This window comes from Cornus florida, unplaced genomic scaffold, assembly GCF_030987335.1.
Source record: "Cornus florida cultivar Cherokee Brave unplaced genomic scaffold, ASM3098733v1 CherokeeBrave_3.0.0_Hap2_Chr01, whole genome shotgun sequence".
Classification (NCBI taxonomy): Eukaryota; Viridiplantae; Streptophyta; class Magnoliopsida; order Cornales; family Cornaceae; genus Cornus; species Cornus florida.
Window position 1 is genome coordinate 61,736,391 of NW_026775571.1, and position 26,047 is coordinate 61,762,437.

Genomic DNA, 26,047 nt, shown 5'->3' on the forward strand with positions numbered 1-26,047 from the left:
ACAACCCAAAGCTCAGCTCGGCTCTGCTCATTTGCAGCCCTAGTAATAATAGAGAATTTCAGCGCCCCAAGAAGAGTCTCTTCACCATCAAAGGACTTCCTATTCTGTTTCCTCCACAAGCACCACCAAACACACAAGGGCGCCACCCTCTAGAAATCACGAGCTTGGGAGCCCACCGTACAACCTCCCCAAATCTCTATCAAATGTCTCGGAGACCGGGCTATGACCCATTGGATCCCGAACAAACCCAACATCAAAGTCCTTTATTTTGAATAGAATGGTGGATTTGGAAATGGTATAAAAGAAATGCACAAGAATGATGCGGGATTGCTAACTTGGAGAACATTTACCAAATATCACAAGTTACAAGCAGAAAAGAGAGCGATATACAGTAAAAGCATATGACTGGAAAAATAGGATAATGCGTGTTCAGAACTCAGTATATTTCAAATAGAATTATTAAAGAACCTATTAATTACAGTTATGATCACTGGCATCCTAAATATATGACTACAAACACAGATTTAATAAAAACAATCATGTGTGGCCAGTGGAAGAGACTTCATAATTTAAAATTACTACAAAGGAAAAGATCTAATGTGAAATCCTTACAGCCTTATATATCACTGCAGAATTCTTAGGCAATTATACACGCTATAGAAAACATAGATGTTATGCTCCATTTTTTGGGAGATACTAGTGTCTGTGAAAGCAATATAAATAGGCCACTACTCAATGCTGCTCCACCATCACTCGAGGGTACTAGAGGGATGACCTTGGTACAACCCTAACCTTTAGCATTATGAATATTATATATTATGCTTGCAAGTAAGATTAAAATAAATTATGCATGCTTCGATATTTAAGGAATTCTTATCATCCAATCAGAAATCATCGTGTTGACTCATCAGTAATCATGAAAAAGTAGTAGCAGTGAATTCACCATATTCATCTTTTTTCCTTAATTCTTTGTATCTAAACGCTTCAATAATATTAACTTTGTAACATACCACAGAAACTTTTTTTTTTTTTTTTTGATAAGTAATAATTGATTAGAAAAGCGTTCAAAAGGGGAACGCGTCCCTAATACAAAAAACGAAAGCTGAACCTAAGGACCTATAGAGTCCAAAAGATCAACTAAGTCATCAGTAGAGGAGCAAGTGGTTCCTCTTTTCACATAACAAAAAATAATTGGTCCTATTCATAGCTTTGCTTCTCCCTCTCATCTCTTTTTTCTTTGTCCTACATACCTTTCCTAGAATGAAAAAGATCAGTCTACCAACCACACATTGACATGTATAAATTAACAGGGACAAAGAAAATAAAAAGAGAAGGAACCCCAGAGGATGGCATGTGTCCTTATCAAAGGGATCTAAGATATTACCAGAATAATTTAAGAAAAACACCATAGCTGCACAACAAACTTGGTCATAATGCAAGACCTCCCTCAAAGAGAGGAGCTGACAACAGAAAAAAGGAGGTTCTTCAGACCTCAAAAGTTACCATATTAGCAAAAAAGTAAGACAACCACATGTTACAAAAAAACCTAAAACCCTGAGGATCTAATATAACAGTCCCAAAGATGATAATCAAGTCATTCTACTCCTCTTATCAAGAATGCTAATACTCTTATCAACAACTCCTAACCGAAATCCAATCATCAAATGACCTGTGACAGGCACCACACAATATATCCACTCCACTGTTCTCTTTTCCTCCTTTATCACCCAAACTAGGAGTCCAACTAATTAATCTATTAAGGTACAATCTGGCACAAAACAATGAATTTGGAAATAAATTGTCGACTATTGCTGACATCAGGTGTCAGTACAGTATCAGCTGTATGAAGTATGAACAAATGAGATTGTGCTACCGGGGCTTCAGCCTCTTCACTGCAGAAGTACATTCAATCAAGGAAGACAAGGAACATCAAAAGGAGTCATAAGGCATGGAGCATACCAACGATGAAGTCATTGTTTCTATAGCTGGTGCGGGTACGGATATTGACCATTCTCACATGTAGGTTATGATGCTAGTTGGCGTTGTGCAACCTTTTAAGATCACTCCAACACAAGTTGTTACAACTTTTGAGCAATGGTGAGAACAATGGTTGATTTCTGAGGGCTTCAGCCCACAAAGTTATAGTACTAGTGGTATTCCATGCAGAAGATTAAGCATAGTGTTAATTAGGCATGGGTAACTTCATTAATTCGTTTCAAGCACCAAACGAAGAACAGTATATAGGAGTGGACAAAGAAGTATTGACAGACAAGGAAGAAAGTCATCGAAAGAAAAAAGTAAATCAAAGTGAAAAAAAAAAAAAAAAATGTTAAAATAGCAACAAAAACAAGCGAATAACACTAAATATATATACATATATAAATATATATATAATGCAGCAGATTGTGGTGAATATACTCCTAAGAGGAAAAAGGTAACTCAGCTTGATGTGATCACTGTGTTAGAATCGTTTGCGATTCAAATCTTATTATTCAATTCAAACGCACCTCTTGCATATAAATAGATAGGTTGAATCTCATACTATTGGCAACTTTTAGGTCAATAAGACTTAGGCTGGCATATTTCATACAATCAAAGTCTGTAATTTTGAATTTTTTTTTTTTTTTTTTTTTTTTTTTTTTTTTTTTTTTTTTTGTTTTTGTTTTTGTTAATGTTTTAAAATTTAGTTAAATTGGGAGTTGAGTTACCTCTGTCCAAGGGAAAAACAGAGAATTCAAGGCTTCAAGCAAGGGCAAAAAGAAAAAAACTCTAGATATTGTGCACTCACCAAATTATGGTTCATATGCATTCATCTATTTTATTAAGCATGTTAAGGTTATAAAATTGCATGTTTTAACCTTCAAACTTGCATTTAAGGATGCAATAAACTGTTTTCGGAAAGTCAATTCCTATTAAACTAGGACCGGGAGTTCAATAACAGGACTAGGTCCGATTGATCGAAGTTTTAGTCAATAGATCGAACGTTACGAAAAGGCAATTTCCAAATCTGATTTGAAAACATCTAAACTTATAAGTTTCCAGCCTCCAAGGTCTATAAAGAAGACCCACCCTTTAAGTCTTCAGAAAACCTATGACAAGAAAAATAAGTGTATGCAAACATAGAGAGTGAGCATCATATATTTGTGAGGCAATTTTAGAGTGCATCCAAGCAATCCAATTGCTACATTTTTGTTTCTTTCTTTCATCATTCATGCACATAAATGGTGTTTGTGGGTGTTAAACTTACAATTCCACGAACATACAACAGAGCGGACGTGACTAGTAATTGGAAATCAAAGCACGGATTGAAGAGCAGAATGAGTGAAGGGGTGTTGGAATTCAACACTTCTAAATGCACAAAATACGTGCACCGACCACATGACAACTGAGGATAATTACGGAATATATGTCAAAACATATATGGTTTGACATGCACCTAACAAGCATATATCTGATAATTCAAGTTTTCTATATGAATGTACATAAAATTCTCGTATTATTATTTTGTTACACTATTGCCTCAAAATGAATGAACTGCCAAGTTTACCGCTCTTTATTACATAAAGCACTATGTTACCCTAAAAAAAAAAAAAAAAAAAAAAAAAAAGAAGAAGAAGAAGAAGAAGAAGAAGAAGATTTTTTTTTTTTATATAAGTAAAATTTTATAAACAACGCTCAAAAAGGGGAGCAAATCCCTAATAAATAAATATAAATATTTAGTTGTATTCCCCATCTCCTTGAGTTCGGGTACTTAATAATCTTTTCGCTTAGTCACAAACCAACATTCAATACACATATATCTTATTCGATGTAACAAAGTGAGACAAACAATTTCATCCTTCTCTCTAACAGAAAATGTATTTCCATATGTTTGCACTCCAAATCCTTTGAAGCCTTCTATTTTGGGGGATAAGAATGTATTTATTAATAGAGGCTAAGAGGAGATACAATCCATGTACAAACAAGATAAAAAAAAATGATGAAATAGACGCAGGAAGCACCAAGAAACCCAAAAATGGAAAGAATGAAGCATAATTTTAAAAATTATATATGACCTTAATAGTTTATTCCACAATCTCTAATGAACCACATAAGGCAAAAAGGAGCTTCCACCCAGAAATACCCCAACCCCACCACCCCCCCCCCCCCCCCCCCCACCCTTCATTTTAGGCACTCTCTCGGCCATGAACATATGAGCTTAATATGGACGTGGCCCTCCCACCACCACTGTCTTAAGGTCATTAGGTGGACTATTATGAAGCATATCAAAATGTTTGTGCAATAAAATGAACTGTAGATGCATATAATACGCAAAAAAGAAAAGGGAAAAGACTATAAAAGGGGTAGTAGAGAAGTGTAAATTGATTATTCAAAAAGTGTTTAAGTTATTCTATGGCTATGCTCTGTCATTTAATGTCATGAAGTGTCCTTTATTTGCTCGGATTATGAAACTGTTTGGTTAACGGAGTAAAGGCTTGCAACTCCATTCTTATAAGGTCACTTCTTTCAAAAAAAGAATTGAATAATAATTCAACTTCAATGAAAAATACAAAAGAAGTGAAGAAAATTAGTTTTAAGTGATCCCATCGGTTGAAAGTTCTCTATCTTGTATTTTTACAATATATAGGATTTCTACATGTTTGCAGAAAAAGACAAAATATGCTGTCTATCCTATATTTTTACAAAATATTGTGACATGCCGATTTCTACGGGATGTAATTTTACAACGAAGAAAAACGGGACCTATAGCTTTATTGTAGGCATTAGGCAAGAATGTCATGACTTATAAATGAGATATAATATTCCACCATGCCTTTTTTTGTTTCTTTTAAAACAGCTTCCACCAATTTGAGTGTGCATGTGAACTCTTATCTTCCAACGGAGATTAAAAATACAAGTATACTCCCTCACCAATACACTTGTAGACCACAATTCTATTATGGAAAACCAATCACCTAGGTTTGATATAAATTTACTGCACAACTAATTAGAACTCGAATAGATACTTAAAAGAATAATTGACAAATAAAAAAACGGCCAACTGTGAAAAAAAAAAAAAACATAGAACGAAATGTGACATCCCCAATACCTTCAGTCCTCCACAGTTTATTGTTATAATACCGGTAGTTGAAAAGGACATTTCCAGTTCTCAACCTAGACAATAAGACAATACAAGCAGCTCAAATTATATTTTGTATGTATTCTTTTACAGGAAAATAAAAATCACTAACATTCCAATAAACTGATAAAGAAAATCTAGACCAACCAAGAACATAAAGAGGCAACAGCATATCAAACACAGAAACTTCTTTCCAACATTGATAACAACATTTCAATTGTCAATTGCCTTATGTTCAGATTCAGAAATTAAAAGGTAAAGATAAGTTGCACAAATATTATTTCAAGGGAAAATTTCCAACTGAAAGTACATAACAACCGCGGAGTGAAACACTGCTGCTTTAACTATACCACTTTATAAAATCATTCACAAAATTAAAGAGTCCAATGTATTACGTTCAGTGTAATCAAGAAATTATATTTCCTTGTGCCTTGTTGTTTCAGATAGCCCCCACAACGCAAATGTTCCAGAAATATATAGAAAAATATGGTAACAAATTGAGAACTCTGAAAACACTCCCAAAACGTAATACATTAATGAAGCTGATAATATCTAGGCCTAATAATGTAATACACTATTACTTGGATAAGCAGGAGGTTTATGAACCCATACACATTGGAAGCACTGATTGGAACAGGAGACAGAGAAAGAAAGAAAAAGCTGTTAATGTAAACCAACCCTACACAGACAAAGACCGAGGCTTTTCTTTTCAGGTACAAGTAAGAACATTTAAACATTACATAATGAAACATATCAATACTATCCATCCAGAGCATTTGGCTTCCATGCACTTCTCAAAACAATGAATTTAAAATATAAAAAAAATTAAGTAATGGAAAAAAGGTAAACGAAGTGACAAAAGTTTCTCTTTGCGGTGAGTGATGGTCAAGTGTGACAACTATGTCAGTTAAGAACACATGCCCTTCATGTCAACTTAATGTTCATAAGGTCCAGTAATTTGACAGGCTTTATAAATTTCACTCATTTTGCCACAAATAAATAGATTCATTTCCAAATTCACCCAGTTATTCACATCAAATTCAAGTTGGAAAAACAGATGAGAATATGTTGAAAAGGGGGAAACAAACGGTGAGAAAACCAAAACTTCTGGTTAGAAATTGCAGAATCAAACAAATCCTAAAACAAGATCAAGTCAGCAAGACCCATAAGGTGGACAAAAATAAAAAAATTAGAACAACATATTAATAATTAAGAGGGTAAAATCCACACACACACAACAATAAAAAATAATATAAAAAAAATCCTAGAACTATTAATTTTGTACCAAAAAAAAAAACTCCCTAAACTATCCAAAAGATTTGCAATGCCCCCCTGCCGTTATTTACCCGGTCAAATTGTATTATTAGTTTGTCATGTGCATCACACATGACATAGTGTGGCTTTCATGACCATTATGCTCCTCACCCAATTGTAATGCTCCAATAATATAAAAGGTAAAATGCAAAAAATCCCCCTGAACTATTCAATTTTTTTAAATATCCCAACATTGCAAAAATAAAATAAAAAATTTCCCTAACTATCAAAAAATTGCAAATTATTCCATTGACAATACTGGTGATGTTAAATTACTTATTTACCCATTAAATGAACTACGTGGCCTTAGTTATTTTTGGCAATTGAGTTACCCATAAAATTTAATGTGCAAAAATATGCTATCAAAAATATGTTTTTTTTTATTCCTTATATTTTTATATGTATACACACACACACACATATATATGTATATGTATGTATTTTGCAAATCTTTTGGATAGTTCAGGGGATTGTTTACCAAATTAATAGTTCAGAAGGGTTATTTTGCAAATCGTCAATAGTTGAGGGGAATTAGTTGCAATTTGGGATGGGTTTTCTTTCCTTTTTCTTTTTCATTTTTTTAGGTCATTTTGGTAATTTTATTATGCCAATGACGGTTGACTAACAAGTGAGTGCTATTTGCAAATGTTGGATACATCAAGAATTTTTATTACTTCAGGGTTTGTTTTTGCAAAACTATGATAGTTTTTTTTTTTTTTTTTTTTTTTTTTTTTGTATTTTACCCTAATTAATAACCCTAACAATACCTGTTTTAGATCACTGAAGATATAAGTATATTATACATTGATAACCACATGAAAATAAATGGAAAGTGAATATGAAGTTAGAAAGAAAAAGGTATTTACCGAATAATATGAGGCAATGAAGAAGTAGGAAGGTCATTATATGTGTATGTATTATAAGGAGATTTTTCTTTTGCCCCAACCTCTTCTGCCGAAATGATGACTTGCACTTGCTGTGACATACCCTTAGGTAACCCAGACAGTAAAAAGAAAGCAGTGATCAACAATATAATTATAATTATCCAGCAGAAGAATATCAAAGGATTCAAGTTGAATATCCAAGAGGAATAAAGTAGATATTTAGAGGGCAGAACATACCATAGCTCCATTGTTATATGGAATCTGAAACGAAATACATTTGTTATCATCCAAGCAACTCGACTGCAAAAGGAAACGCAAATAAGATGTTAGGAAATAAGCTCTAGTCTTGGCACATCCCATGAACATAACTCTGTTATGTGTTGGGAGAATGTCATAAATCCCATAAATCACTCCTATGATATTCTCCCAACATTATGCTTGTAAGCAAAATTCGTGAAGTTAAGGTCAGAGATCATAGTCATAGTTTGATTGGCCAAGATTGAAGAGCTACGATGACAGTCACGACAGATTGCAGAAAAAATGTATGACTTAGAGAACCAAGATCTACATAACTAATGGCTAGTTTAGTTGGAAGCAAAAAAGACTTGGTGGACCCCGGGTAATAAATAGTAAATAAAATATGTTTTGACAAACCAAAATTTAATTTAGTAGCTACTGAACCAATTGAGATGGAGGGTGATTGATCAAAACTGAATAAGAGCCCGTTTGGTATTGCGTTTCAACCGCATAAAAAAGCTTTTATTTTAAAAAGTTGTGTTTAGATGTGTTTGGTAACCATTAAAAGCACTTTTAATAGTTACCAATTTTAGCTTAGTAGAGCTTTTGAATGAAGCTAAAATTTCTAACTTTTAAAACTACGTTTTGAGTAGAGGTTCTATATTTAGGTAACTGTTTTTCCTTAGACAATTTCACCCCTTCTTTTATGATGTTGTTATTATCAAATATAGTAACAATTTATTAAAGGACAGGACTATAAAAGTAGCAATAGAAGTGCTTAAAAAATATTGTTACCAAACAGATTAAAAAGTACTTTATATTATGTATCACCAAACACCTAACATGTTTTTTTACTGACAGAATTTTTTTGGCAGCCCTACTGACAAAAGTGCTTTTTTCATTCTACAAGCAACGCTAAATGGGCCCCAAGAATTGAATTGATAAAGTGAGAACTCAGTACTCGGTGGAAAAAATCGTAATCACAGTTTATCAAACTTTCACATAAGCCAACAGATCAATCAAGCTAAAGCAATGGATCATATCGCGCAACAAATGGATAGATCAAAGTGCAGTCATAAACTGATTAAATTGAAGTCGGAATCAGAAATTTGACAAACTTTTTAGGAGTTCCCAAAATCAAATCCTTTGTACTACAACTCAGAGGTCTAGGTTTTAAAAAAAAAAAAGACCTAAATAACCAATACATAGAGACCCCTTAGGCAATTGTGATTATTCTCAAGAGACCAGGAATGTAGGCATAAAAATTTTCTTAAATATATTTACGCCTTTTTCTTGACTAGGACAATATTGTACATTCTTATCATTCAGTAATCCAATATGGGTAATTTGCTTGTGCTTATGTTTTTATGACTTGAAAAGCAGCGGGTCACAGACAGATTATCAAAATAAGAGTATGCACTGAAATATAGCGGTAACAATAAAGTGGTAGGACCTGATAACATACCCATAGAGGCATGGAGAACTTTACGAAAAGTAGGAATGACAGGCTAATTAATTTATTCAATAAAAAACCAAGAGAAGGAAAGACATAAAAATAATGGAGGAAAAGCACAACATAAAGGAGAGGTACGAATGTTTAACAAAGATTAAGAAAGGAATCCGCAATGTCCAATAACCAATCTGGACTTTTTCCAGGGAAAACCTTCATGGAAACCATTTACTAAGACATTTAAAAGAATATCGTAGAAGCAAAGATCTACACATGATTTCCATGTACTTGAGAATGCATAGCCACATAGGATAGAGTACTGAAGGACACAGCTTGGTGGACTTTAAAAAGAAAATGGGCCCTCAAAAAATATAAGGAGACTAGGACTAGAGTTTGAAGGGTATGTGAAGAGACCAGTTATTTTATATAAAGGTAAAATTACACCAAGGATCAATGCTAAGTTCATATCTATTCACAATAACTTTAAATAATAAACAAAAGAAATACAAGAAGACATTGCATGGCGCATGTGGTTTGCAGATGACATTGTACTATGAATACTTCTAAGGAAGAGCTAAGAATAAATTAGAACTGTGAAGAATACGTTAGAGGCGCAAAAGGCTTAAAATTATCAAGATTAAAAAAAATAAATGATACGTAAATTTACTAAAGTCAGAGAGAATAACAACATAATAATAATAATCAAACTGATTACTGAACACTACTATGTGCATCTCTATAATCAGATACTAATAATAGCAACAACAACCAAAAAATAAAACTGCTTCATTGATTTAATTTTTACATCAAAATTCCACTTCAAGGAGAAAACAGAAAACAGCTAATATGTTGGTAACCAATAGAACCTTATAAAATTGCAACAAAAGATTATTCACAAATGAATCTTTAATGGAAAAAAAGTCCAATGTGCTTGCAGTACCCATTAAATAATCATGCAAAAATGTATAAAATCAGAGAATAAAATGGCTGAGAAAGCACCATCCAAGATTTCAATTCCTGCCAAACCCATTCGTTTGAACCATTTATTTCGTAGGGGAGAAGAGAAGGCATCCACACACCACGCAAATCTCCAGGCAATGAGATGTGATACATATACCTTCACAAAACAGGAGTGCATGTCAATAGCTAACATCATTTCTGCTCGCTCCCCCAAACTCAAGTTTGGAGACTTCTCCCATGAGTAATAAAGTAATTCCATTGGTATCTTGCCCATTAAGCAGTAGCCTCCTACATTTGCTGTCATCCATAAAAAAAAAATAGGAATGGCTTAATTAAAAAAATAAAAAAAAAATCTAGAAACAGGTGAAAATGCAACTGACAACAGAGATAAGACAAGGAGAAAAGATAGGGTAATCAATGACGTTTGCAAATGCAAAAGAACGTTTGCAAATGCAACACAACTCAAACACGACATTTGCAGATGCAAAAGAATTCTCTAAAACTGTGGTTGACTCTCCAATGCATATTTCAACTTGTTATCACTGTGGTACAAACTACAAAGGGTCGCATCATGTATCAGAATCGGCAGGTAACAGTGACCTTTTTAAGAAAAAAAATTATTTCTTTTCTTTTTTCTTGATAAGTAAGATATATCACTAAGGAGCACTCAAGCCTTTGCCGACAATACTCTGTTGCTGACAGCACAAAGGAGAGGATTTGACATACTCCTTATAAAACCAAAGGATTTGAAGTATATTTCTCGTAAAGGGCAATATTTGACACAACATGCTAACACAATTCAAACACAAGATAAGTGGATTTGGGTTTGCCTTAATCGACTCAACCCAAATTGACACGGTAATTAAAAGTGTTGTGTTCGTGTTTGAGACACCAACCCGTTTATAACCCTTTTAACTAAACGTGTCAAACAATCATGTTGTGTTCGCGTTAGAAATGACCTGTTTAACTAAACGTGTCATGTTTGTGTTAGAAATGACCCATTAATTAATTGTGTCATGTTTGTGTTAGAAATAACCTTAATAGTATGAAATTTGAATTAAACGTGTCTTATTGTGTCGTGTCAAGTCTTGAACCCTTTATTAAAGGGTTTACACGTGTCGTGTTATGTTACCCGTGTAATAATCATGTCATGTTCGTGTCAACCCATATAACAAGTTACCCATATCCTAGCACAACACAAACACGACATGCCAACATGAATTGCCATTTCTCATGGTACAAGGAGAACTTGGTCCCAACAAAGCAAATGAATGTGCTTCTTCCGCAAATGCTCAATAATAGAAATTTGAGCAAATTCACAGAAGTTCAAACCCAAAATCGTTGTTTGAAACATAATCCCCGTTTGAGTGCCTTTTTTATGACTATATTACTTATAAAAGAAAAAAAAGATGCAATCTTTCAATAAATTAAGTTTAATTAATGAAAAAGACATAACGACAAAAGTCGATAAGATTTATAGAAATATAAATTAGCATGAAAATATGTCCTCTTTCTGATTCAAATTAGAATTGAATTTTACATAACTAGACAATGATGACTTATGGGTAGAATTAAAATTCAGTGCAGTATTTCTTGACATCAAATGATTGGCGTTTTACAATGAAATCCAAATAGATCAGACTGGAGCGCTTGGTAAATGCTATTTTCTGATAAGTACACATTAAATGATTCGATGTATTACACATAGAGCTAAACATAGTAAAATGAACAATGAGTAGAGGAATATGTCTTGGTCCAAATTTTACATTAAGTTGGCGCAGCTTTCTCAAGCAATTTGAAATCTTACTTATCAATAAAAATAAATTAAAAAAACATTTCTCAAGCAATTTAGGGGCACTTATCATGATAATCGTTAACTCAAGTTCAAATAACAAGGAGTTTTCCAACTAAAGAAAAACTTACATGGAAAAGATGCCATATCCATATGATCCTTGGATAGATCAAGTCCGCTAAGAGAATTTGTAATTTCAGCTGCAAAAAGATAGAACATCAATTAACTAATGCAACGGAAAGTATAAGCCTTAGAGCTTAAACCAAAGTAAAAATATACACATTGTGGCATACCAAAACTGACAAACAAGACAGCAAGAGAGCCAAATTTGACCTCAGCTGCTAGCTTATTGATCTCGGGGAGAATAAAATTTGCTTGAGTTTGATTCGTCCCATCTATTCCAGCATAAGTGTTCAGCATACATGCTCGACTAAAGCGATAAACTTCAGAAATCTGTCTCCAAATGACATCGGAGAAAGAAGAACAAATTACTCAAGAAAAACCAAATGGAATGGTCTGATTTAGTTTACTATAGTAGATACGTTGCTACCTCTGCAACCGCAACATTAGAAACTGGCCTCGCCAACAATATGTACACAGGAAATAGACCTTGTGTTTGAACTCCATTCACAGTCCCTGACAGGGAAATTGTCATCTGTATCCTACAAATTCAAACAGAGGCAACTAAAATCAGTACCCTAATTTTTTTTTTGATAAGTGAGTACCCTATATTTTTTTTTTCTTTTGATAAGTAAATCAGTGCCCTAAAATTATTTTCAATTGTATGCTACAATTTCAAACGGCAGCAGTTACAACAGAATTTTAAAACTTAAATAAATACTTTAAAGGACCACATAATGAATAACTTTGGACATAGCTATAGATATGATGACAATGATACAGTTAGGCATCACAACTAGTGTTTGTGTCTGTGGAACGTCTGTTAACCTGTTGTATTTCAGTCAAGTGACCCACCCCGCTAAAGGTTCGATTAGCGGGTTCGATTTTTTTTTTAAAGGTTCGATTTCACCAACTCTATCTACCCAACTAGTCCCATTTGATCTAAAAACAAACCTGGAAATGTATCTCCCATGGAAAACCCTCTATCTCCACTAACTCACACACTTAAAGGTCAAGAAAGTGTTGACTAGGTGAATTGTAGAATTTAAATTGGATTAAAAACTGATCAAATTGGCCTATTTTACTTGGACCGTCCCGTAAACAAGTGTTTAAGAGTGTTCTAAAATGATGTTATGATTAAATATGTATTCTCATCAAGATAGACCCAACTCTGCATCTTTTGGATTCATATAAGGAAAACAGTGAGGGTGCAACCGGGTGTACAGCCTGTCAAACACTTAAGCAACTGATCATAGTGTTACATTCTTCGAGAAAGGTCAAAATTGATCTACCCATAACACTTGCATATACATGAGTTTCTACACACGGAAAGGTATTTTAAGTCATTGTTCGACAGATTTTCCAGATGCACGGCCCCCAGCTAAAGCACCTTACCGGATGGCTCCCGTTGAACTAGAAGAACTTCGAAAGTAATCATAGGAATTGCTTGAAGCGGGTGATATTCAACCCTGCCTAAAGCGCCATATAGGGCACCTGTCCTCTTTCAAAAGTAGGTAGGTTTGGGCTAGGTTGTTGCGCTCCTGCCACCTCTTGGTTGCCAAAACCTTATATAGAGGCTTGTTGGTTATCTTTTACATATACCTAGAGATAACCTGTGATACCTTCCTTGAGACACCTACAGACATATCCCTGATACTTTAGCTCTTATGAACATATATTGAGAGACTCTCGTAGATATTTCATAGAACTTTTATTACACGCTTTGCTGAAAGTTTGTGAGAACCCTTGATTACATCTATGAGAGATAAGTTATTCTTGAGATCATAATTCAGAACGTTGGAAGAAAAACTAGTGACAGATATATCAACACAAGTAATAGGTATTACTCAGTTTAGCAGTAGTAATTTGCAGCCCTACATGATCAGTAATTGCAGCAGAAATTGTCTTGATTTCACTAGTTTCTGCCACGGAGACAGGAGTTGGGAAGAAATACGAAACAGAAGAGAAGAAGAGAAGAAACTAGAGCAGCCAAGACCAAACTGAACACTGCACAGCCAAGAAAACAAGTAGAACCAGCCTACAACAGATTTCACAGGCTGGAAAAACATGAACTGAAGAAACTAGAGCAGCCAAGACAAAACTGAACACTGCAGAGCCAAGAAAACAAATAGAACTAGCCTCCAACAAATTGCACAGGCTGGAAAAAACGAACTGAACTAATCTGAGAAACCAATCGGGTCAGACATAATCGGGTTGAATCTGCAGTTGGGTCCGGTTAACCTGATCCTCCTTCACTTGGGATGGATCTTTGCAAATCAATGAAGAACTCTGCAAATCAATAAAGAGATCTGCACCACTGCAACTTGATGACGACACTGGTTGATGACGACAACAACAAAGAACACTGGTTCACAGCAAACATGACCAACACTGGTCATGTAAATACAGAAAGTGATCTGAAAGTAACTCTCTCTCTCAGTGATGATGAAGCCAACACACAGGCAGAACGATGACACCCTCTTCATGAGAACGGTGACGAACAATTTAGGGTTGGCATCGTTTCAGAATGTAGGGTTAGGATCGTCACTCTGATACCATGTTGAGAGATAGAGAGAGAGAGAGAGGGAGAAACGAGATGTTTGGTGGTGTTCTCTTTTAGATTCAGTGAACCCTAAAATCTGATATATATATATATATATATATACCCACTTACAAGTGTAGCTTATTTACAATATGACGCCAACTCTATCATTAATTATACTATCACTCAACAAATTAGTTTTGCCAATCTTGGGTCAATGTAGCGAATGTTTTGGTGCTAAACTTTGTGGTATAATTGGTGGTGAAGAAAAGAAAGAGTAGGGGTGGCGATGGCAATGGCAATGTTGGTAATGATGTGGAGAAGAGAGAGTAAGGGGTGATGAAGATGGTGGTCGAGAATTTGGGTTTCATGGGTGTGGGTTGGGTTGGGTTGGTGGTGGTTCTAGTGTGGAGGTTGCAATGGTGGTGTGGAGGTGGGAGGTGGTGGGGGGAGAGAGAGAGAGATTGGAGGTGGGCGGTGGTTAGGGATGCAAACGGGGCAAGTTCGGTATGGGTGTTTGACAGAACCATACCCAGCCCCACCTAAATTATTCTATCCTATCCTTGTCCCAAACCAGGGATGGGTTTGGAGTACAATACCAACACTGTCAGGGAAGAAATTCAAGAACCCGTCCCAGCTTGTTTAATGAGTGGGGCGGGTTATGTGTGTGTGTGTATTTGCAGATGTTAGAAGGGTGTAGGTGCAGATGAAGAGAAGCACAATTAAAAACATATAAACGTCAAGAAGGAGATGCAGAGAAGTGAAAAAATAAAAACGCAGAGACGATTTAGATACAAATGCGTAAATATAGAGAGAAGTAGAGAAACCCATTAAGGAGAGAGAGATCAGAAAGTTCCCATCATACAAATATATATATATATATATATATATATATATATATATATGTTATAGAGAGAGAGAGAGAGTACACACAATATGGTCGCAACCATAGCTCTCATAGCCGGGATGGTTGATCGAAAGGAGTGGCTCGTGAGTAGCAAGTTGCCTGGAGAGCCGAGAACTGGGGTTGCCAAGTGGGGAGAGGGGCAGTTGGTGCCTGGTAGTGGTAGAATGGGAAGAAAAATTAGAAGCCCTAACTCTCTTAAGGTGTATATATATACATAATAGTATTTAATGGTATTTAAGGAATACTATATTAAAATAAGGTATAAATGTAATTTTTATATTACATAATCAGGGCAGGACAGGTTACCAAAATACCTGTCCCCACCCCAAACCCGGTTCAGGTTACATATCTTAATCTCATCCCCGCGCCTAACCTGTTTAAAGCATACCATCCCCATCCCATTAAGGATGAGGCAGGGTGAGTGGGCCAAATTGCCACCCCTAAAAGCGGTGGAGCAAGTGGCAAGAGAGGGGTCTTTATTTTTTATTAGTATGGGGGTAATATTGTAATTTCATAGGTTCAAAATTTTTAATTAAAAACTATAGTAAAATAAAGGGAAATTATGACATTTCATTCACATTTCTATCGTCGTTCTAACACTATGACAGAAAGTGTTCATAGATTCTCATACACACAGCATCTATGTACTTTAAGCAAACTTCAAGGGGTGTCGGTGCAATTTACTCTATCCTTTTTAATAAGTTAACAGATACTCGTACCATATGTTTGTCTTTCTTCTTCTCTCTATATTATTCTATCAGCCAAATGAGTGGACAAATAGATCCATCATATACATCTTGAGCATAAAAATAAATTGATTTGTTGGTTGTCTAACCTTCACTCAATCACTATCTCCCATAGTTTTAGAAATTTATACTATCATCTTTGTTCTTACGTACAGATACAATGGTGCACTTTGTTAAACGATCAACCAAACTATTCCATCATCCCCAAACATTCACAAAACTCAATAAGAATTCCATCTGATACTACAATCTTTCTTATTTTCAATTATTTCATAATCTTTTTCACCTCTGTTACCCTATTTTTTTGAAATATCTTCAGTTTCTAGTAGCATTAAAGTTGCTATGTTCTCCTAAATGTAGATCCTCTACATGATTTTCAATAAATAATTTATAAAAATACTTTTCTATCTTAATTTGATCATCGTTCTTTCCTTACCCTTCATACAATAAACATAATTCAAGCCTTCACATGAACTCTTACCATCCTTTAAATTTAACTAAAGATTGAAACCAACGTTCGCCATATGCTTAGCCTCCCTTACGACCTTTTTACCTCATTTACACCTTACATGTATGTAAAGCTCTATGACAGGCTCCTTTTGCATATTATATGTTTCAATTGTGTATTGTAATATTTAAGACACAGTAAAGAAGGCAATTGATGCTAGCAATCTCTATGATTTTTCAACCAGAATGTACTGTGTAATATTTATCATACCATGATACCGATAACTTTGACAACCCCAAAGCATGTAACAGATAAATCAACGGTAACAATTAGTACAATTAGCTTTTAAAACAGATAAGAGTAAAATATAAAATTGAGAATTTTTACCTCTTTTTGTGCATCGCTTGAATTTTGTAATGCAAACATCTTTGAAGAAATGATGGCTACATAAGAATGTACCATCAGTTAGAAAGATACAATAGAAGAAGAGAATAAATATATACACTTCAAAAACCCCATCCTCAAGAATGCAAAACATTACATGTTTCTGTTATCTACAGCATTGGGGTTCCATACTAAGCCCACTATTTAACTGATGGAAATTCCGTGGTAAAAAAAAACACGGTGTGACAGAATTAATAAAAGACATCCATTGCCAATCACGGATGTAAATGGAACAAGTGCCTGACACCAGAGCTTCCAGTGCATGGGGCTCCCGCCATTGCGGGGTCACAGGAGGGTCAGATATACGCAGCCTTACCTCCACGTGGAGAGGCTGTTCCCAGTTTCGAACCCATGACCCCCAGGTCACAATGGAAAAACCTTACCATTGAACCAAGGCCCAACCTCAGCTTGATTGATAATGCTTGAAGAAAATCTTGATAGACAGTCCATATTAAAAACCATAAAAAACTAGCAGCAGCAAAAAGAAAAAGAAAAAAAAAATCCACTGAAGTATATTACATTTCCTATAGCACGGCGTTGAAGAATGTTGTAAAGTTCTACAGGCTTGCAGTAAACAGAAAGGCTCTCCTCGGCTGCAATTTCCTCTTCTGCAGACAAATGTACACGAGAATCTTCGCGGCACATCTGATCTGCACTTCTAGAATAACTGCAATTGCAAACAAAATTTATGTTCAATGAACTAGAATTGCATAGTGATATCAGTTTATCCTTCAATCGTGTAAAATTTTTAAGTGGAAAGAATTCACTTATCACTATACAGTGATGCTGAACACTTAAAATTCAAGGTGTTGTTTGATAACCCAGTTCAGCACTTAATTCTGAATAAATTATGTACTCAATTTTTTTTTTTTTTTTTTGATAAGTAAAATTATGTACTCAATTTAATAAAGCAATATGGATACCACTGAAAACAGCAAGTGTTACTTAAAATGTCATAAAATTTTAAGTGGAGGAGACTTCATTTATAACTAAACAGTGAATACTGAACAGTAACTATTCAAAAAAGTACAAAAGAAATTTTCAATTTATGAATAGCACAGGTTACGGATTAATAAGGCAGCAGCATAAGACAAATAAGATTCCATAAACGGGAACATACGTTGCTTCACGAGCCACTAAAGGTATGCCAGGCATTCTTGTTAGACAATGATGAAATATAAATTCATAGTTATCTGAAGCTTTCCAAGGTAAGTACCTCGTAGCCCCCCCAAACCTGCAAGATATGTATCATGCGGAATCTTTTTAATTAGAAGAAAAGGAAAAGGTGAAAAAGAGAACCTTCAAATACTTGTCTATTATATATTAAAGAACATTGCTGAAAAAATATAGAAGCAAAAGATGCAATAAGAATAAATAATAAAAAGTCTCAAATTTTTCTGAGAGCTGATAAAACACTACAAAATGATTAATGTAAATACGAAATAGACGAGAGTTTAAGAAAATCAACCTGAGTTCAAACAAATTGTCCAGGAAAAAATAAATAAAAAGAAGAAAGAAAAAGAAAGAAAAAAGAGGTGATGGCAGTGCCAACAAACAAAAAGAAGAAGAGGAAGGATAAACCCACCCAAAATGTTTGACACTTTGGAAACCATAGGCCTTGTTGGGTTTGTCACTCAGAAAACAGTTTTCTGTTATCTGAGTGACAAAAAACAAGAAAACCCTTCTTTAACCTGTTTTGATCTGTTTTTGAAGAATAGTTTTTAAAAAACTGAGTCACAAGAGTGAGGGTTTTTAGAGAACCACAAAATGGAGTTCTCTGAGTTTTTAGGAACAGTTTTTCAAAACTAAACTCAAATTGTTAAAACATGGAGAACTACCCGGCCACTTAAAAAATGGCGTAACTTAATCCTCATGTATAACACTCGTTTACCTTATCTCCTCTCTCAGCCGCATATTCCCCCTTCTCTCTCTATATATTATATACAAACTACTTGAACAACTTCTCTCACCTGGTAATAGATCTCTGTTGAACAACTTTTCTTGTCTCAGCTGCAGCTTGCACTCACATTTCCAACTAACAACCAGGTTCATCAAGAAACTCTTCAGGTAATCATTGATCCCTCTCTCTCCCCAAGATTTTTGGGGCTTTTTTCGAAAATTCAAGAAACCTCTCTAAGATTCAATCTGGTAAAGATAGCCCCGATCTGGTTTTTCTCTGGTGTTTTTGTCAATTTTGTTGGTTGGGCTTGCTTTGGTCGTCTCCATTTTCCCCATTTGGGGTTCTTTCATTGCTTGATTTAGTTTACTGTTATTTGTATGTTGTGTCATCAACATTACTTTCTGTGTGTGATTGTGTATCTATTCACAGTTGAAGCCATTTAGACCAACTTTACCTTTTGAATGTCACTTTGAAATCCAGAGTTTTGTACATCAATTACAGTCCTAGCTGTTCACATTGAGCCAAAAAAAAAAAAATTGTTATGCACACATATAAGGAGCATCTTTTCCTTCATGCTTATATTGAAAATCGGCTTCTTTGTCAGGTTATTTTAGTTATTTACATCATGAGAGATCCGAAAATGGTTAATATGATGGCTGAACCTAAATCAGAATTTCTTTTATTCCTTCGGCTATGGACAGTAGTAGTAGTTTTTGTTAAAAAAAATTATAATTCTAATCTAATCATGTAAGTAGATTGTGACTAGTATACTTGTCAAAAAAAAAAAAAAAAGTAGAATGTGACTAGTATGTTTGAATTCTGTGACAATTTTACGATTTTTTTTTGGGTTGCATTCTTAGTTTATAAGTTAAATTTTATATCATGGTTGGTTTTATGGACTCAACTTATTAAACTATTCTACTAATGGAATTTATATTTTGGGATGGAAAATGGGTTAATTTGGAGGATGCTGATGCAAATTTTGGGGGTAGAATTTAAATTTTGTTCTATTAATTGGGTTTACAGTTTTATATCACAGTTGCTGATGCAAATGGGTTTATGAAATCAACTATTAAACTTTTCTTTACATTTTACCATGATCAGTTCTATTAAGGGTGGAAGTTGATACAAATTTTTGTTTTAACCATTTGTTCTGTTTTTAGGATTTTTAGTGTTGAATTGTTGCCTGAGTCAACTTTCAATTTCAGTTACTGTCTCAGCCAAGGGTCAAAGTAATATAACTGATTCCATTTAGGCTGAGTCACTTCCCCATTTTTGAGGTGGTTTCTCTGGTTTGTGCAGTCGTGCATATCAGTCTCAAAATCAATATTATGCATGAACTTCATTTTGGTTTTGCTTGGTCTTTGTTTGGCTATCCAATGCCTTAAAAGACATCAGTAGTGCTCCACTGGGCTTGCTGCTCTGAATTTTTATTTTTCAAATAATTATATCTACTAGACTATTTTTTTTTTTTTTTTTTGATAAGTAAGATTTTATTAAAAACGCTCAAAAAGGGGAGCGAAACCCAAAGAAACAAAAGGAACACAAGGGCCAGAGGGCGCCTTAGACCTTCAAAGAGGCCAAAAAAACAATAATTTCCTCCACAGATCTATAATCTCTCCCTGAAACCCAACAAAAAAGAGTAGAAATAACAGAGAACTTAAGCATAGAAACAGGCTTCTTTTTCCTGTCAAAATATCTCCTATTTCTCTCAGGCCAAATACACCACCAGATACAGAGCGGCGTAGCCCTCCAAGCATCCCTAATGCCAGCCCCGACAGAGACGCCTCTCCAAGCCTCAATCAACCCTCTAGAGAAGAAAGGCATAGCCCAATGAACCCCAAATAAACGAAGCATTAAATCCCAACAATCTCTGGCCATGCTGCAATGTAAAAGGAGGTGATCAACAGACTCTTCATGACACAAGCACATGTAACAGTGATTGACCACCACCTGATTCCTCCTCCTCAGATTATCCTGGGTAAAAATCTTACCCAGAACAGAGGTTCAAGCAAAAAAGGCGACCTTGCGGGGAGCCTTGGACCGCCAAATAGACTTCCAAGGGAAGGGATCTCCATGACCAAATGAAAGGCATCTGAAAAAGGACCTAACCTCAAAACGGCCATGTGTGGTAGGAATCCAGAACCACCGATCTGATCCCCCAATAGAAAACACCTGGCTATACAACAACTCCAGAAAACGAGAAACATCCTCGATCTCCCAATCCTGAAAATGCCACCTGAAACGAACATCCTAAGACAGTCTCCCGTTATCAAGATGATAACAGTCGACAACCATGGCCTGTCGATGAGAAGCAATCCTGTAGAGCCGTGGGAACGCGAGAGCAAGAGGAAGATCCCCACACCAGAGATCCAACCAAAAACTGATCCTCCTTCCATCTTCAATACGAAAACGAACATGCTTGCAGAAATCATCCCAACCCCTCCGAATACAATGCCAAACTCCCATTCCCCTTGGACCACGCATTTCCAGGGAGCACCACCCACCACGACTTTCCCCAAATTTGCAAGCAATAACTTTCCTCCATAACCAATGCCTCTCGATCCCAAACCTCCAGAGCCATTTACCAAGAAGAGCCTTATTAAAAGGTAACAACCTCTGAAACCCTAAGCCTCCAAACCGAATTGGACGGCACACTTGTTCCCATCGAACCAAGTGAAATTTGAACTCTTCACCTTCCCCCCCCCCCCCCCCCCCCCCCCCCCAAAAGGAAGTTGCACTGTAATCTTTCAATTCTCTCAGCCACTGAAGAAGGAATGTGAAACAGAGACAAGAAGTATGTAGGCAGGCTAGAAAGGGTGTTCTTAATCAGGGTAACCCGACCCCCCTTGGACAGGTACTGCTTTTTTCAACCCGCCAACCTCCTCTCGACTCTGTCCACAACCGGATCCCAGCTCCCCACACATCTCGACAGAGCACCCAAAGGCAATCCTAAATAAGAAATGGGAAAATAGCCAGTGCAACAGCCAAGGATGTGAGCAAACACCTCAATCTCCGGAACATCCCCAACAGGCACAAGAATACTCTTACCAACATTAACCTTAAGGCCAGAAACAACTTGAAACCAGATCAGAGCGCATCTCAAATACCTCAACTGGGACTCATCCGCATCACAAAACACAATAGTGTCATCTGCAAACATCAAATGAGAAACCTCCAATTGACTAGCAACATTCCTGCCCACCCGAAAGCCACTCAAAAAACCCAGTTCCACAGCCCTCTTTAGCAATCTGCTAAGAGCCTCCATCACAAAAAGGAACAGGAAAAGGGAAAACGGATCCCCTTGTCTCAAACCCCTTGAGTTAGAGAAGAAACCCGACGGCGCTCCATTCACAAGGACAGAGAAACGAACGCTAGAGATGCAAAAAAGAATCCATCTCCTCCATCGCCCACCGAATCCCATCCTCTCTAACAAGTAGAGAAGGAAACTCCAGCTCACATGATCGTATGCCTTTCAATATCTAGCTTACAAAGAACACCCGGAACACCGCTGCTCAAACGGGAATCAACACAGTCACTGGCAATAAGAACAGAATCCAGGATCTGCCGACCTCCCACAAAAGCATTCTGAGAGTCAGAAATGACACCATCCATCACCTTCTTCAACCTAGAGGCCAAGACTTTCGCAATCAACTTGTAAAAACATCCCACCAAACTAATAAGGCGGAAGTCTCTAACATCCATTGCCTCTCCCTTCTTCGGAATAAGAACAATAAAAGTTGCATTCAAACTTTTCTCAAAAGAACCCTGTGCATGGAAGGCATGAAAAGAACCCATCACCTCTTCACGAACCACCTCCCAACACTCCAAAAGGAACCTCATAGTAAAACCATCCGGACCAGGAGCTTTATCCCCATTACAGCTCTTCAGAGCAGAGAGAACTTCCTTTTCTGAAAAAGGCTCTTCCAAAACAGAGCCCTCCTCTCCCGAAATAGAGTCAAAATGAAGCCCATCAAGCAAATGACGCCAATCAGCTGACTCAGTGAACAAAGACGAAAAGTACTCGGAAAAGCTCTTACTAATCTCCTCCTCTTTATTAATCACCACCCCATCCACCCTAATCCTCCCAATGTGGTTGCCCCTTCTGTGAGCATTAGCAAGTCTATGAAAGAATTTAGTGTTATTGTCACCTTCTTTAAGCCACAAAGCTCTAGATTTCTATCTCCATGAAATCTCCTCCATAACAGCAATCTCAGCAAACTCTACTTGACATTCCACCCTCCTAAGTCTCAAAGGACCCGTCAAAAAACCGTGATTCTCCATCTTATCAATGTCAGCTATCTCAGAGAGAACCCGATTCTTTCTCCAGACTAAGTTACCAAACACCTCTTTGTTCCAGACTTTAAGATCATTCTTCAAAAAGCGCAACTTGCCTGCCAAAGTATGACTCGGAGTGCCAACCACTCCATACCCCGCCCACCAGGATCGAACTCGCTCCAAGAAACCTTCAGCCCAGAGCCACATATTCTCAAATCAAAATAGGGATCTTCTGCTACGCAACCCGCCACAGTCCAACAGCAACGGAACATGATCAGACAAAGGACGAGCCAAAATGGTCTGAACAACATCAGAAAACTTCACCTCCTAATCATTCGACACCAAAAATCTATCAAGACAAGAAAGTGTGGGAGGAGAACGACCACTGGACCAAGTGAAACGCCCACCCACCAAAGGCAAATCAAGCAAGCAGCAAGCATCAATAAACTCTGAGAAAGCCTCCATATCAGCTGTCCATCTGCCCCCTGTCGATCTCTTAAAAGGGGAACGAACAACGTTGAAATCCCCCCCGATACACCAAGGCAACGACCATCGCCTACGAATCTCCCCCAGCTCCTCCAAAAACAAATGGCACTCATTATCCTCCGTAAGCCCATAGACTCCAGAAAAAACCCACCGAAAGCCATCCTCCACCATGGAAAGAAGACAGGAAACCGAGAACCGCTCAGCCTGAGAATCCAGCAAAGAGATCCAACGGACATCCCATATAATCAGGATACCACCCGAAGAGCTAACCGCATCCAACGCACACCACTCCACGAATCTCCCACCCCACAAACTTCGAACAATCACATCCGTCATGGAAGCAATCTTTGTTTCTTGAAGGCATACAAGATGACCACCCGCTTTCCGAATCACCGATTTCACCACTTTCCTTCTAGCCGGGTCATTAAGACCCCGGACATTCCATGAGAGAATTTGGAGCTTCATAGGGAAACAGTAGAATTAACCGAAATTACCAATGTTGAGGAGTCAGCTCTATGGACCCACAATTGGAAAAAAAAAAATACTTTTATTGAAATAATGGTTCATGAGGTTAACAGGGGGAACACTCAGTCTAGAGTATTTACCGATAAGTGTTTTTTTTTTTTTTAAGTAAAAATAACATTAAAAAAAGGCGTTCAAGAGGGGAACGCGTCCCAATTACAAAAGTGGAACCGGGACTAAGGCCCCAAAGAATCCAAAAAAGTATTTAAATCATATGAAGAAGAACAAAAGCTCCTCTTCACATAATTGAAGAGAGAACGAAGAATTTAAAGTTTGACCGTTTCCGTAGGCGACTCTTTTCCTTCGAACATTCTGCTATTTCTCTCCTTCCAAATGCACCACCATAACCCAACACATGCCAAACAACCCAACAATAAGATTCCAACAATAAGTGTTGGAAACAAATCAGGGAGGAAATCCGAAAAAAGACTAACCACAATTACAGTTTCATTGTGTCAAGCAACTAAAGCAAAAATTTCATCGATTACCCACAAAGCATCATGATTTTCAACTCTTTTAAAAGAGCAACTTGATTTGGTTGGGATGGAGAAACACTGTGAGTGCAGTTGAAGAAAGCTCGCAAAGATATTTGCAGGTAAAACATATGTTAAATTCATTAACTAAAAATAGTTAGTTAACCTTTTTTAAGTATGGTTATTTATACTAAATTCTCTTTTCTTCTCTTTTTTTCTTTTTTTTTTTATATTTTTTGACAAGTTCATCCTAATATCAAGTGTTTTCTGAAAAAAGATTGTGAAAATTACAGATTATTGGGAGTTATTTTTCAATAGGTTGACTGCTATTGGACAAGTGTTAAGGTTCTTGTCCCACATCGAGGAGAGTGTTGAGTACATATGGGTGGGTATGCAACACTACCCAATAGCTTAACCTTTTGGGTCAGCGGGCAAGTGCCCGACCTGTAACAGTTGGGATCAAAGCCAAAGCTAGTCATTGATCTAGTGTCACGCCAAGCGCTTGCCTAGAGGTGTCCAGGTTTTGCTTGAGTAGGCACGCAAGGTGGTCTGACCGCAACGAGGGTGTTACGAGTTCGAGTGGGGGGAAAATTTTGGTTCTTATTTTTTTTTTTTTTTTTTTTTTTTTTTTTTAGATAAGTAAAAATATATTAGAAAAACGTTCAAAAGGGGAACGCATCCCTAATACAAGAGAAAAGATCTAAGGACCAATAGAATCCAAGAGATCAAAGAAATCATCAATCGAGGAGCATGTACTTCCTCTAACATAAAAGAATAAAGAACGAAGAATATGAATTTTTAAATTAGCTAAGGACGATTCTTTTCCTTCAAAGGATCTGTTATTTCTCTCACGCCACAAACACCACCAGACACAATGAGGAACAATCTTCCAATAAGCACGAGCTTGTTTCTTAACAGGACAGCTTTTCCAAGCGTTAATCAATTGAGAGGAGTGCTTAGGCATTACCCAAAAAATGCCGAAAATGCTGAAAATAAAACTCCAACAACCAAACGCCACAGGACAATGCAAAAGAATGTGATCCACGGATTCACTATCATCTTTGCATAAACAACACCAATTAACAATGATGTTGCCTCTCTTTCTCAAATTGTCCAAAGTCAAAATCTTCCCCAATGTAGCTGTCCAAACGAAGAACGCGATTCGAAGAGGGGCTTTAGAGCACCACACGGACTTCCAAGGAAACTCGGAACCAACGAAATTGGATAAATGAATAAACATAGAGCGGACATCATACCGACCATGAGCCAAAGGAACCCACAAAATATCATCACACCCTCTGCCAATATCCTTCTGCCTATACAAAATATCCAAAAAAGCAGAAACTTCCTCCATTTCCCAATCCTGAAAAGACCGCCTAAACCGCACATCCCACGTAACTCCATTGTTATCAAGATGATAACAAT

At 36.5% G+C, this 26,047-nt stretch overlaps 1 protein-coding gene across 7 annotated transcripts in view; it reads right to left on the bottom strand.

Annotated features, from left to right (window-relative positions):
• LOC132298579 (polycomb group protein EMBRYONIC FLOWER 2-like) overlaps positions 1-26,047 on the bottom strand; it is a 66,081-nt gene that overhangs the window by 30,029 nt on the left and 10,005 nt on the right. For 4 of the 7 annotated variants that reach the window (XM_059795004.1, XM_059795011.1, XM_059794984.1 and 1 more), the window contains exons 2-12: positions 19,318-19,370; positions 18,084-18,197; positions 17,483-17,630; positions 16,907-16,962; positions 12,307-12,418; positions 12,050-12,209; positions 11,888-11,956; positions 10,122-10,261; positions 7,555-7,617; positions 7,300-7,421; positions 5,090-5,154 (exon numbers count right to left, since the gene is read on the bottom strand). In XM_059795004.1, the coding sequence (XP_059650987.1) occupies positions 5,090-5,154; positions 7,300-7,421; positions 7,555-7,617; positions 10,122-10,261; positions 11,888-11,956; positions 12,050-12,209; positions 12,307-12,418; positions 16,907-16,962; positions 17,483-17,630; positions 18,084-18,197; positions 19,318-19,355 (1,087 nt within the window). In that variant the 5' untranslated portion in view covers positions 19,356-19,370. The remainder of the gene's footprint in view (positions 1-5,089; positions 5,155-7,299; positions 7,422-7,554; positions 7,618-10,121; positions 10,262-11,887; positions 11,957-12,049; positions 12,210-12,306; positions 12,419-16,906; positions 16,963-17,482; positions 17,631-18,083; positions 18,198-19,317; positions 19,371-26,047) is intronic. The other 3 variants (XM_059794997.1, XM_059795017.1, XM_059795025.1) reach the window with 3 other exon arrangements.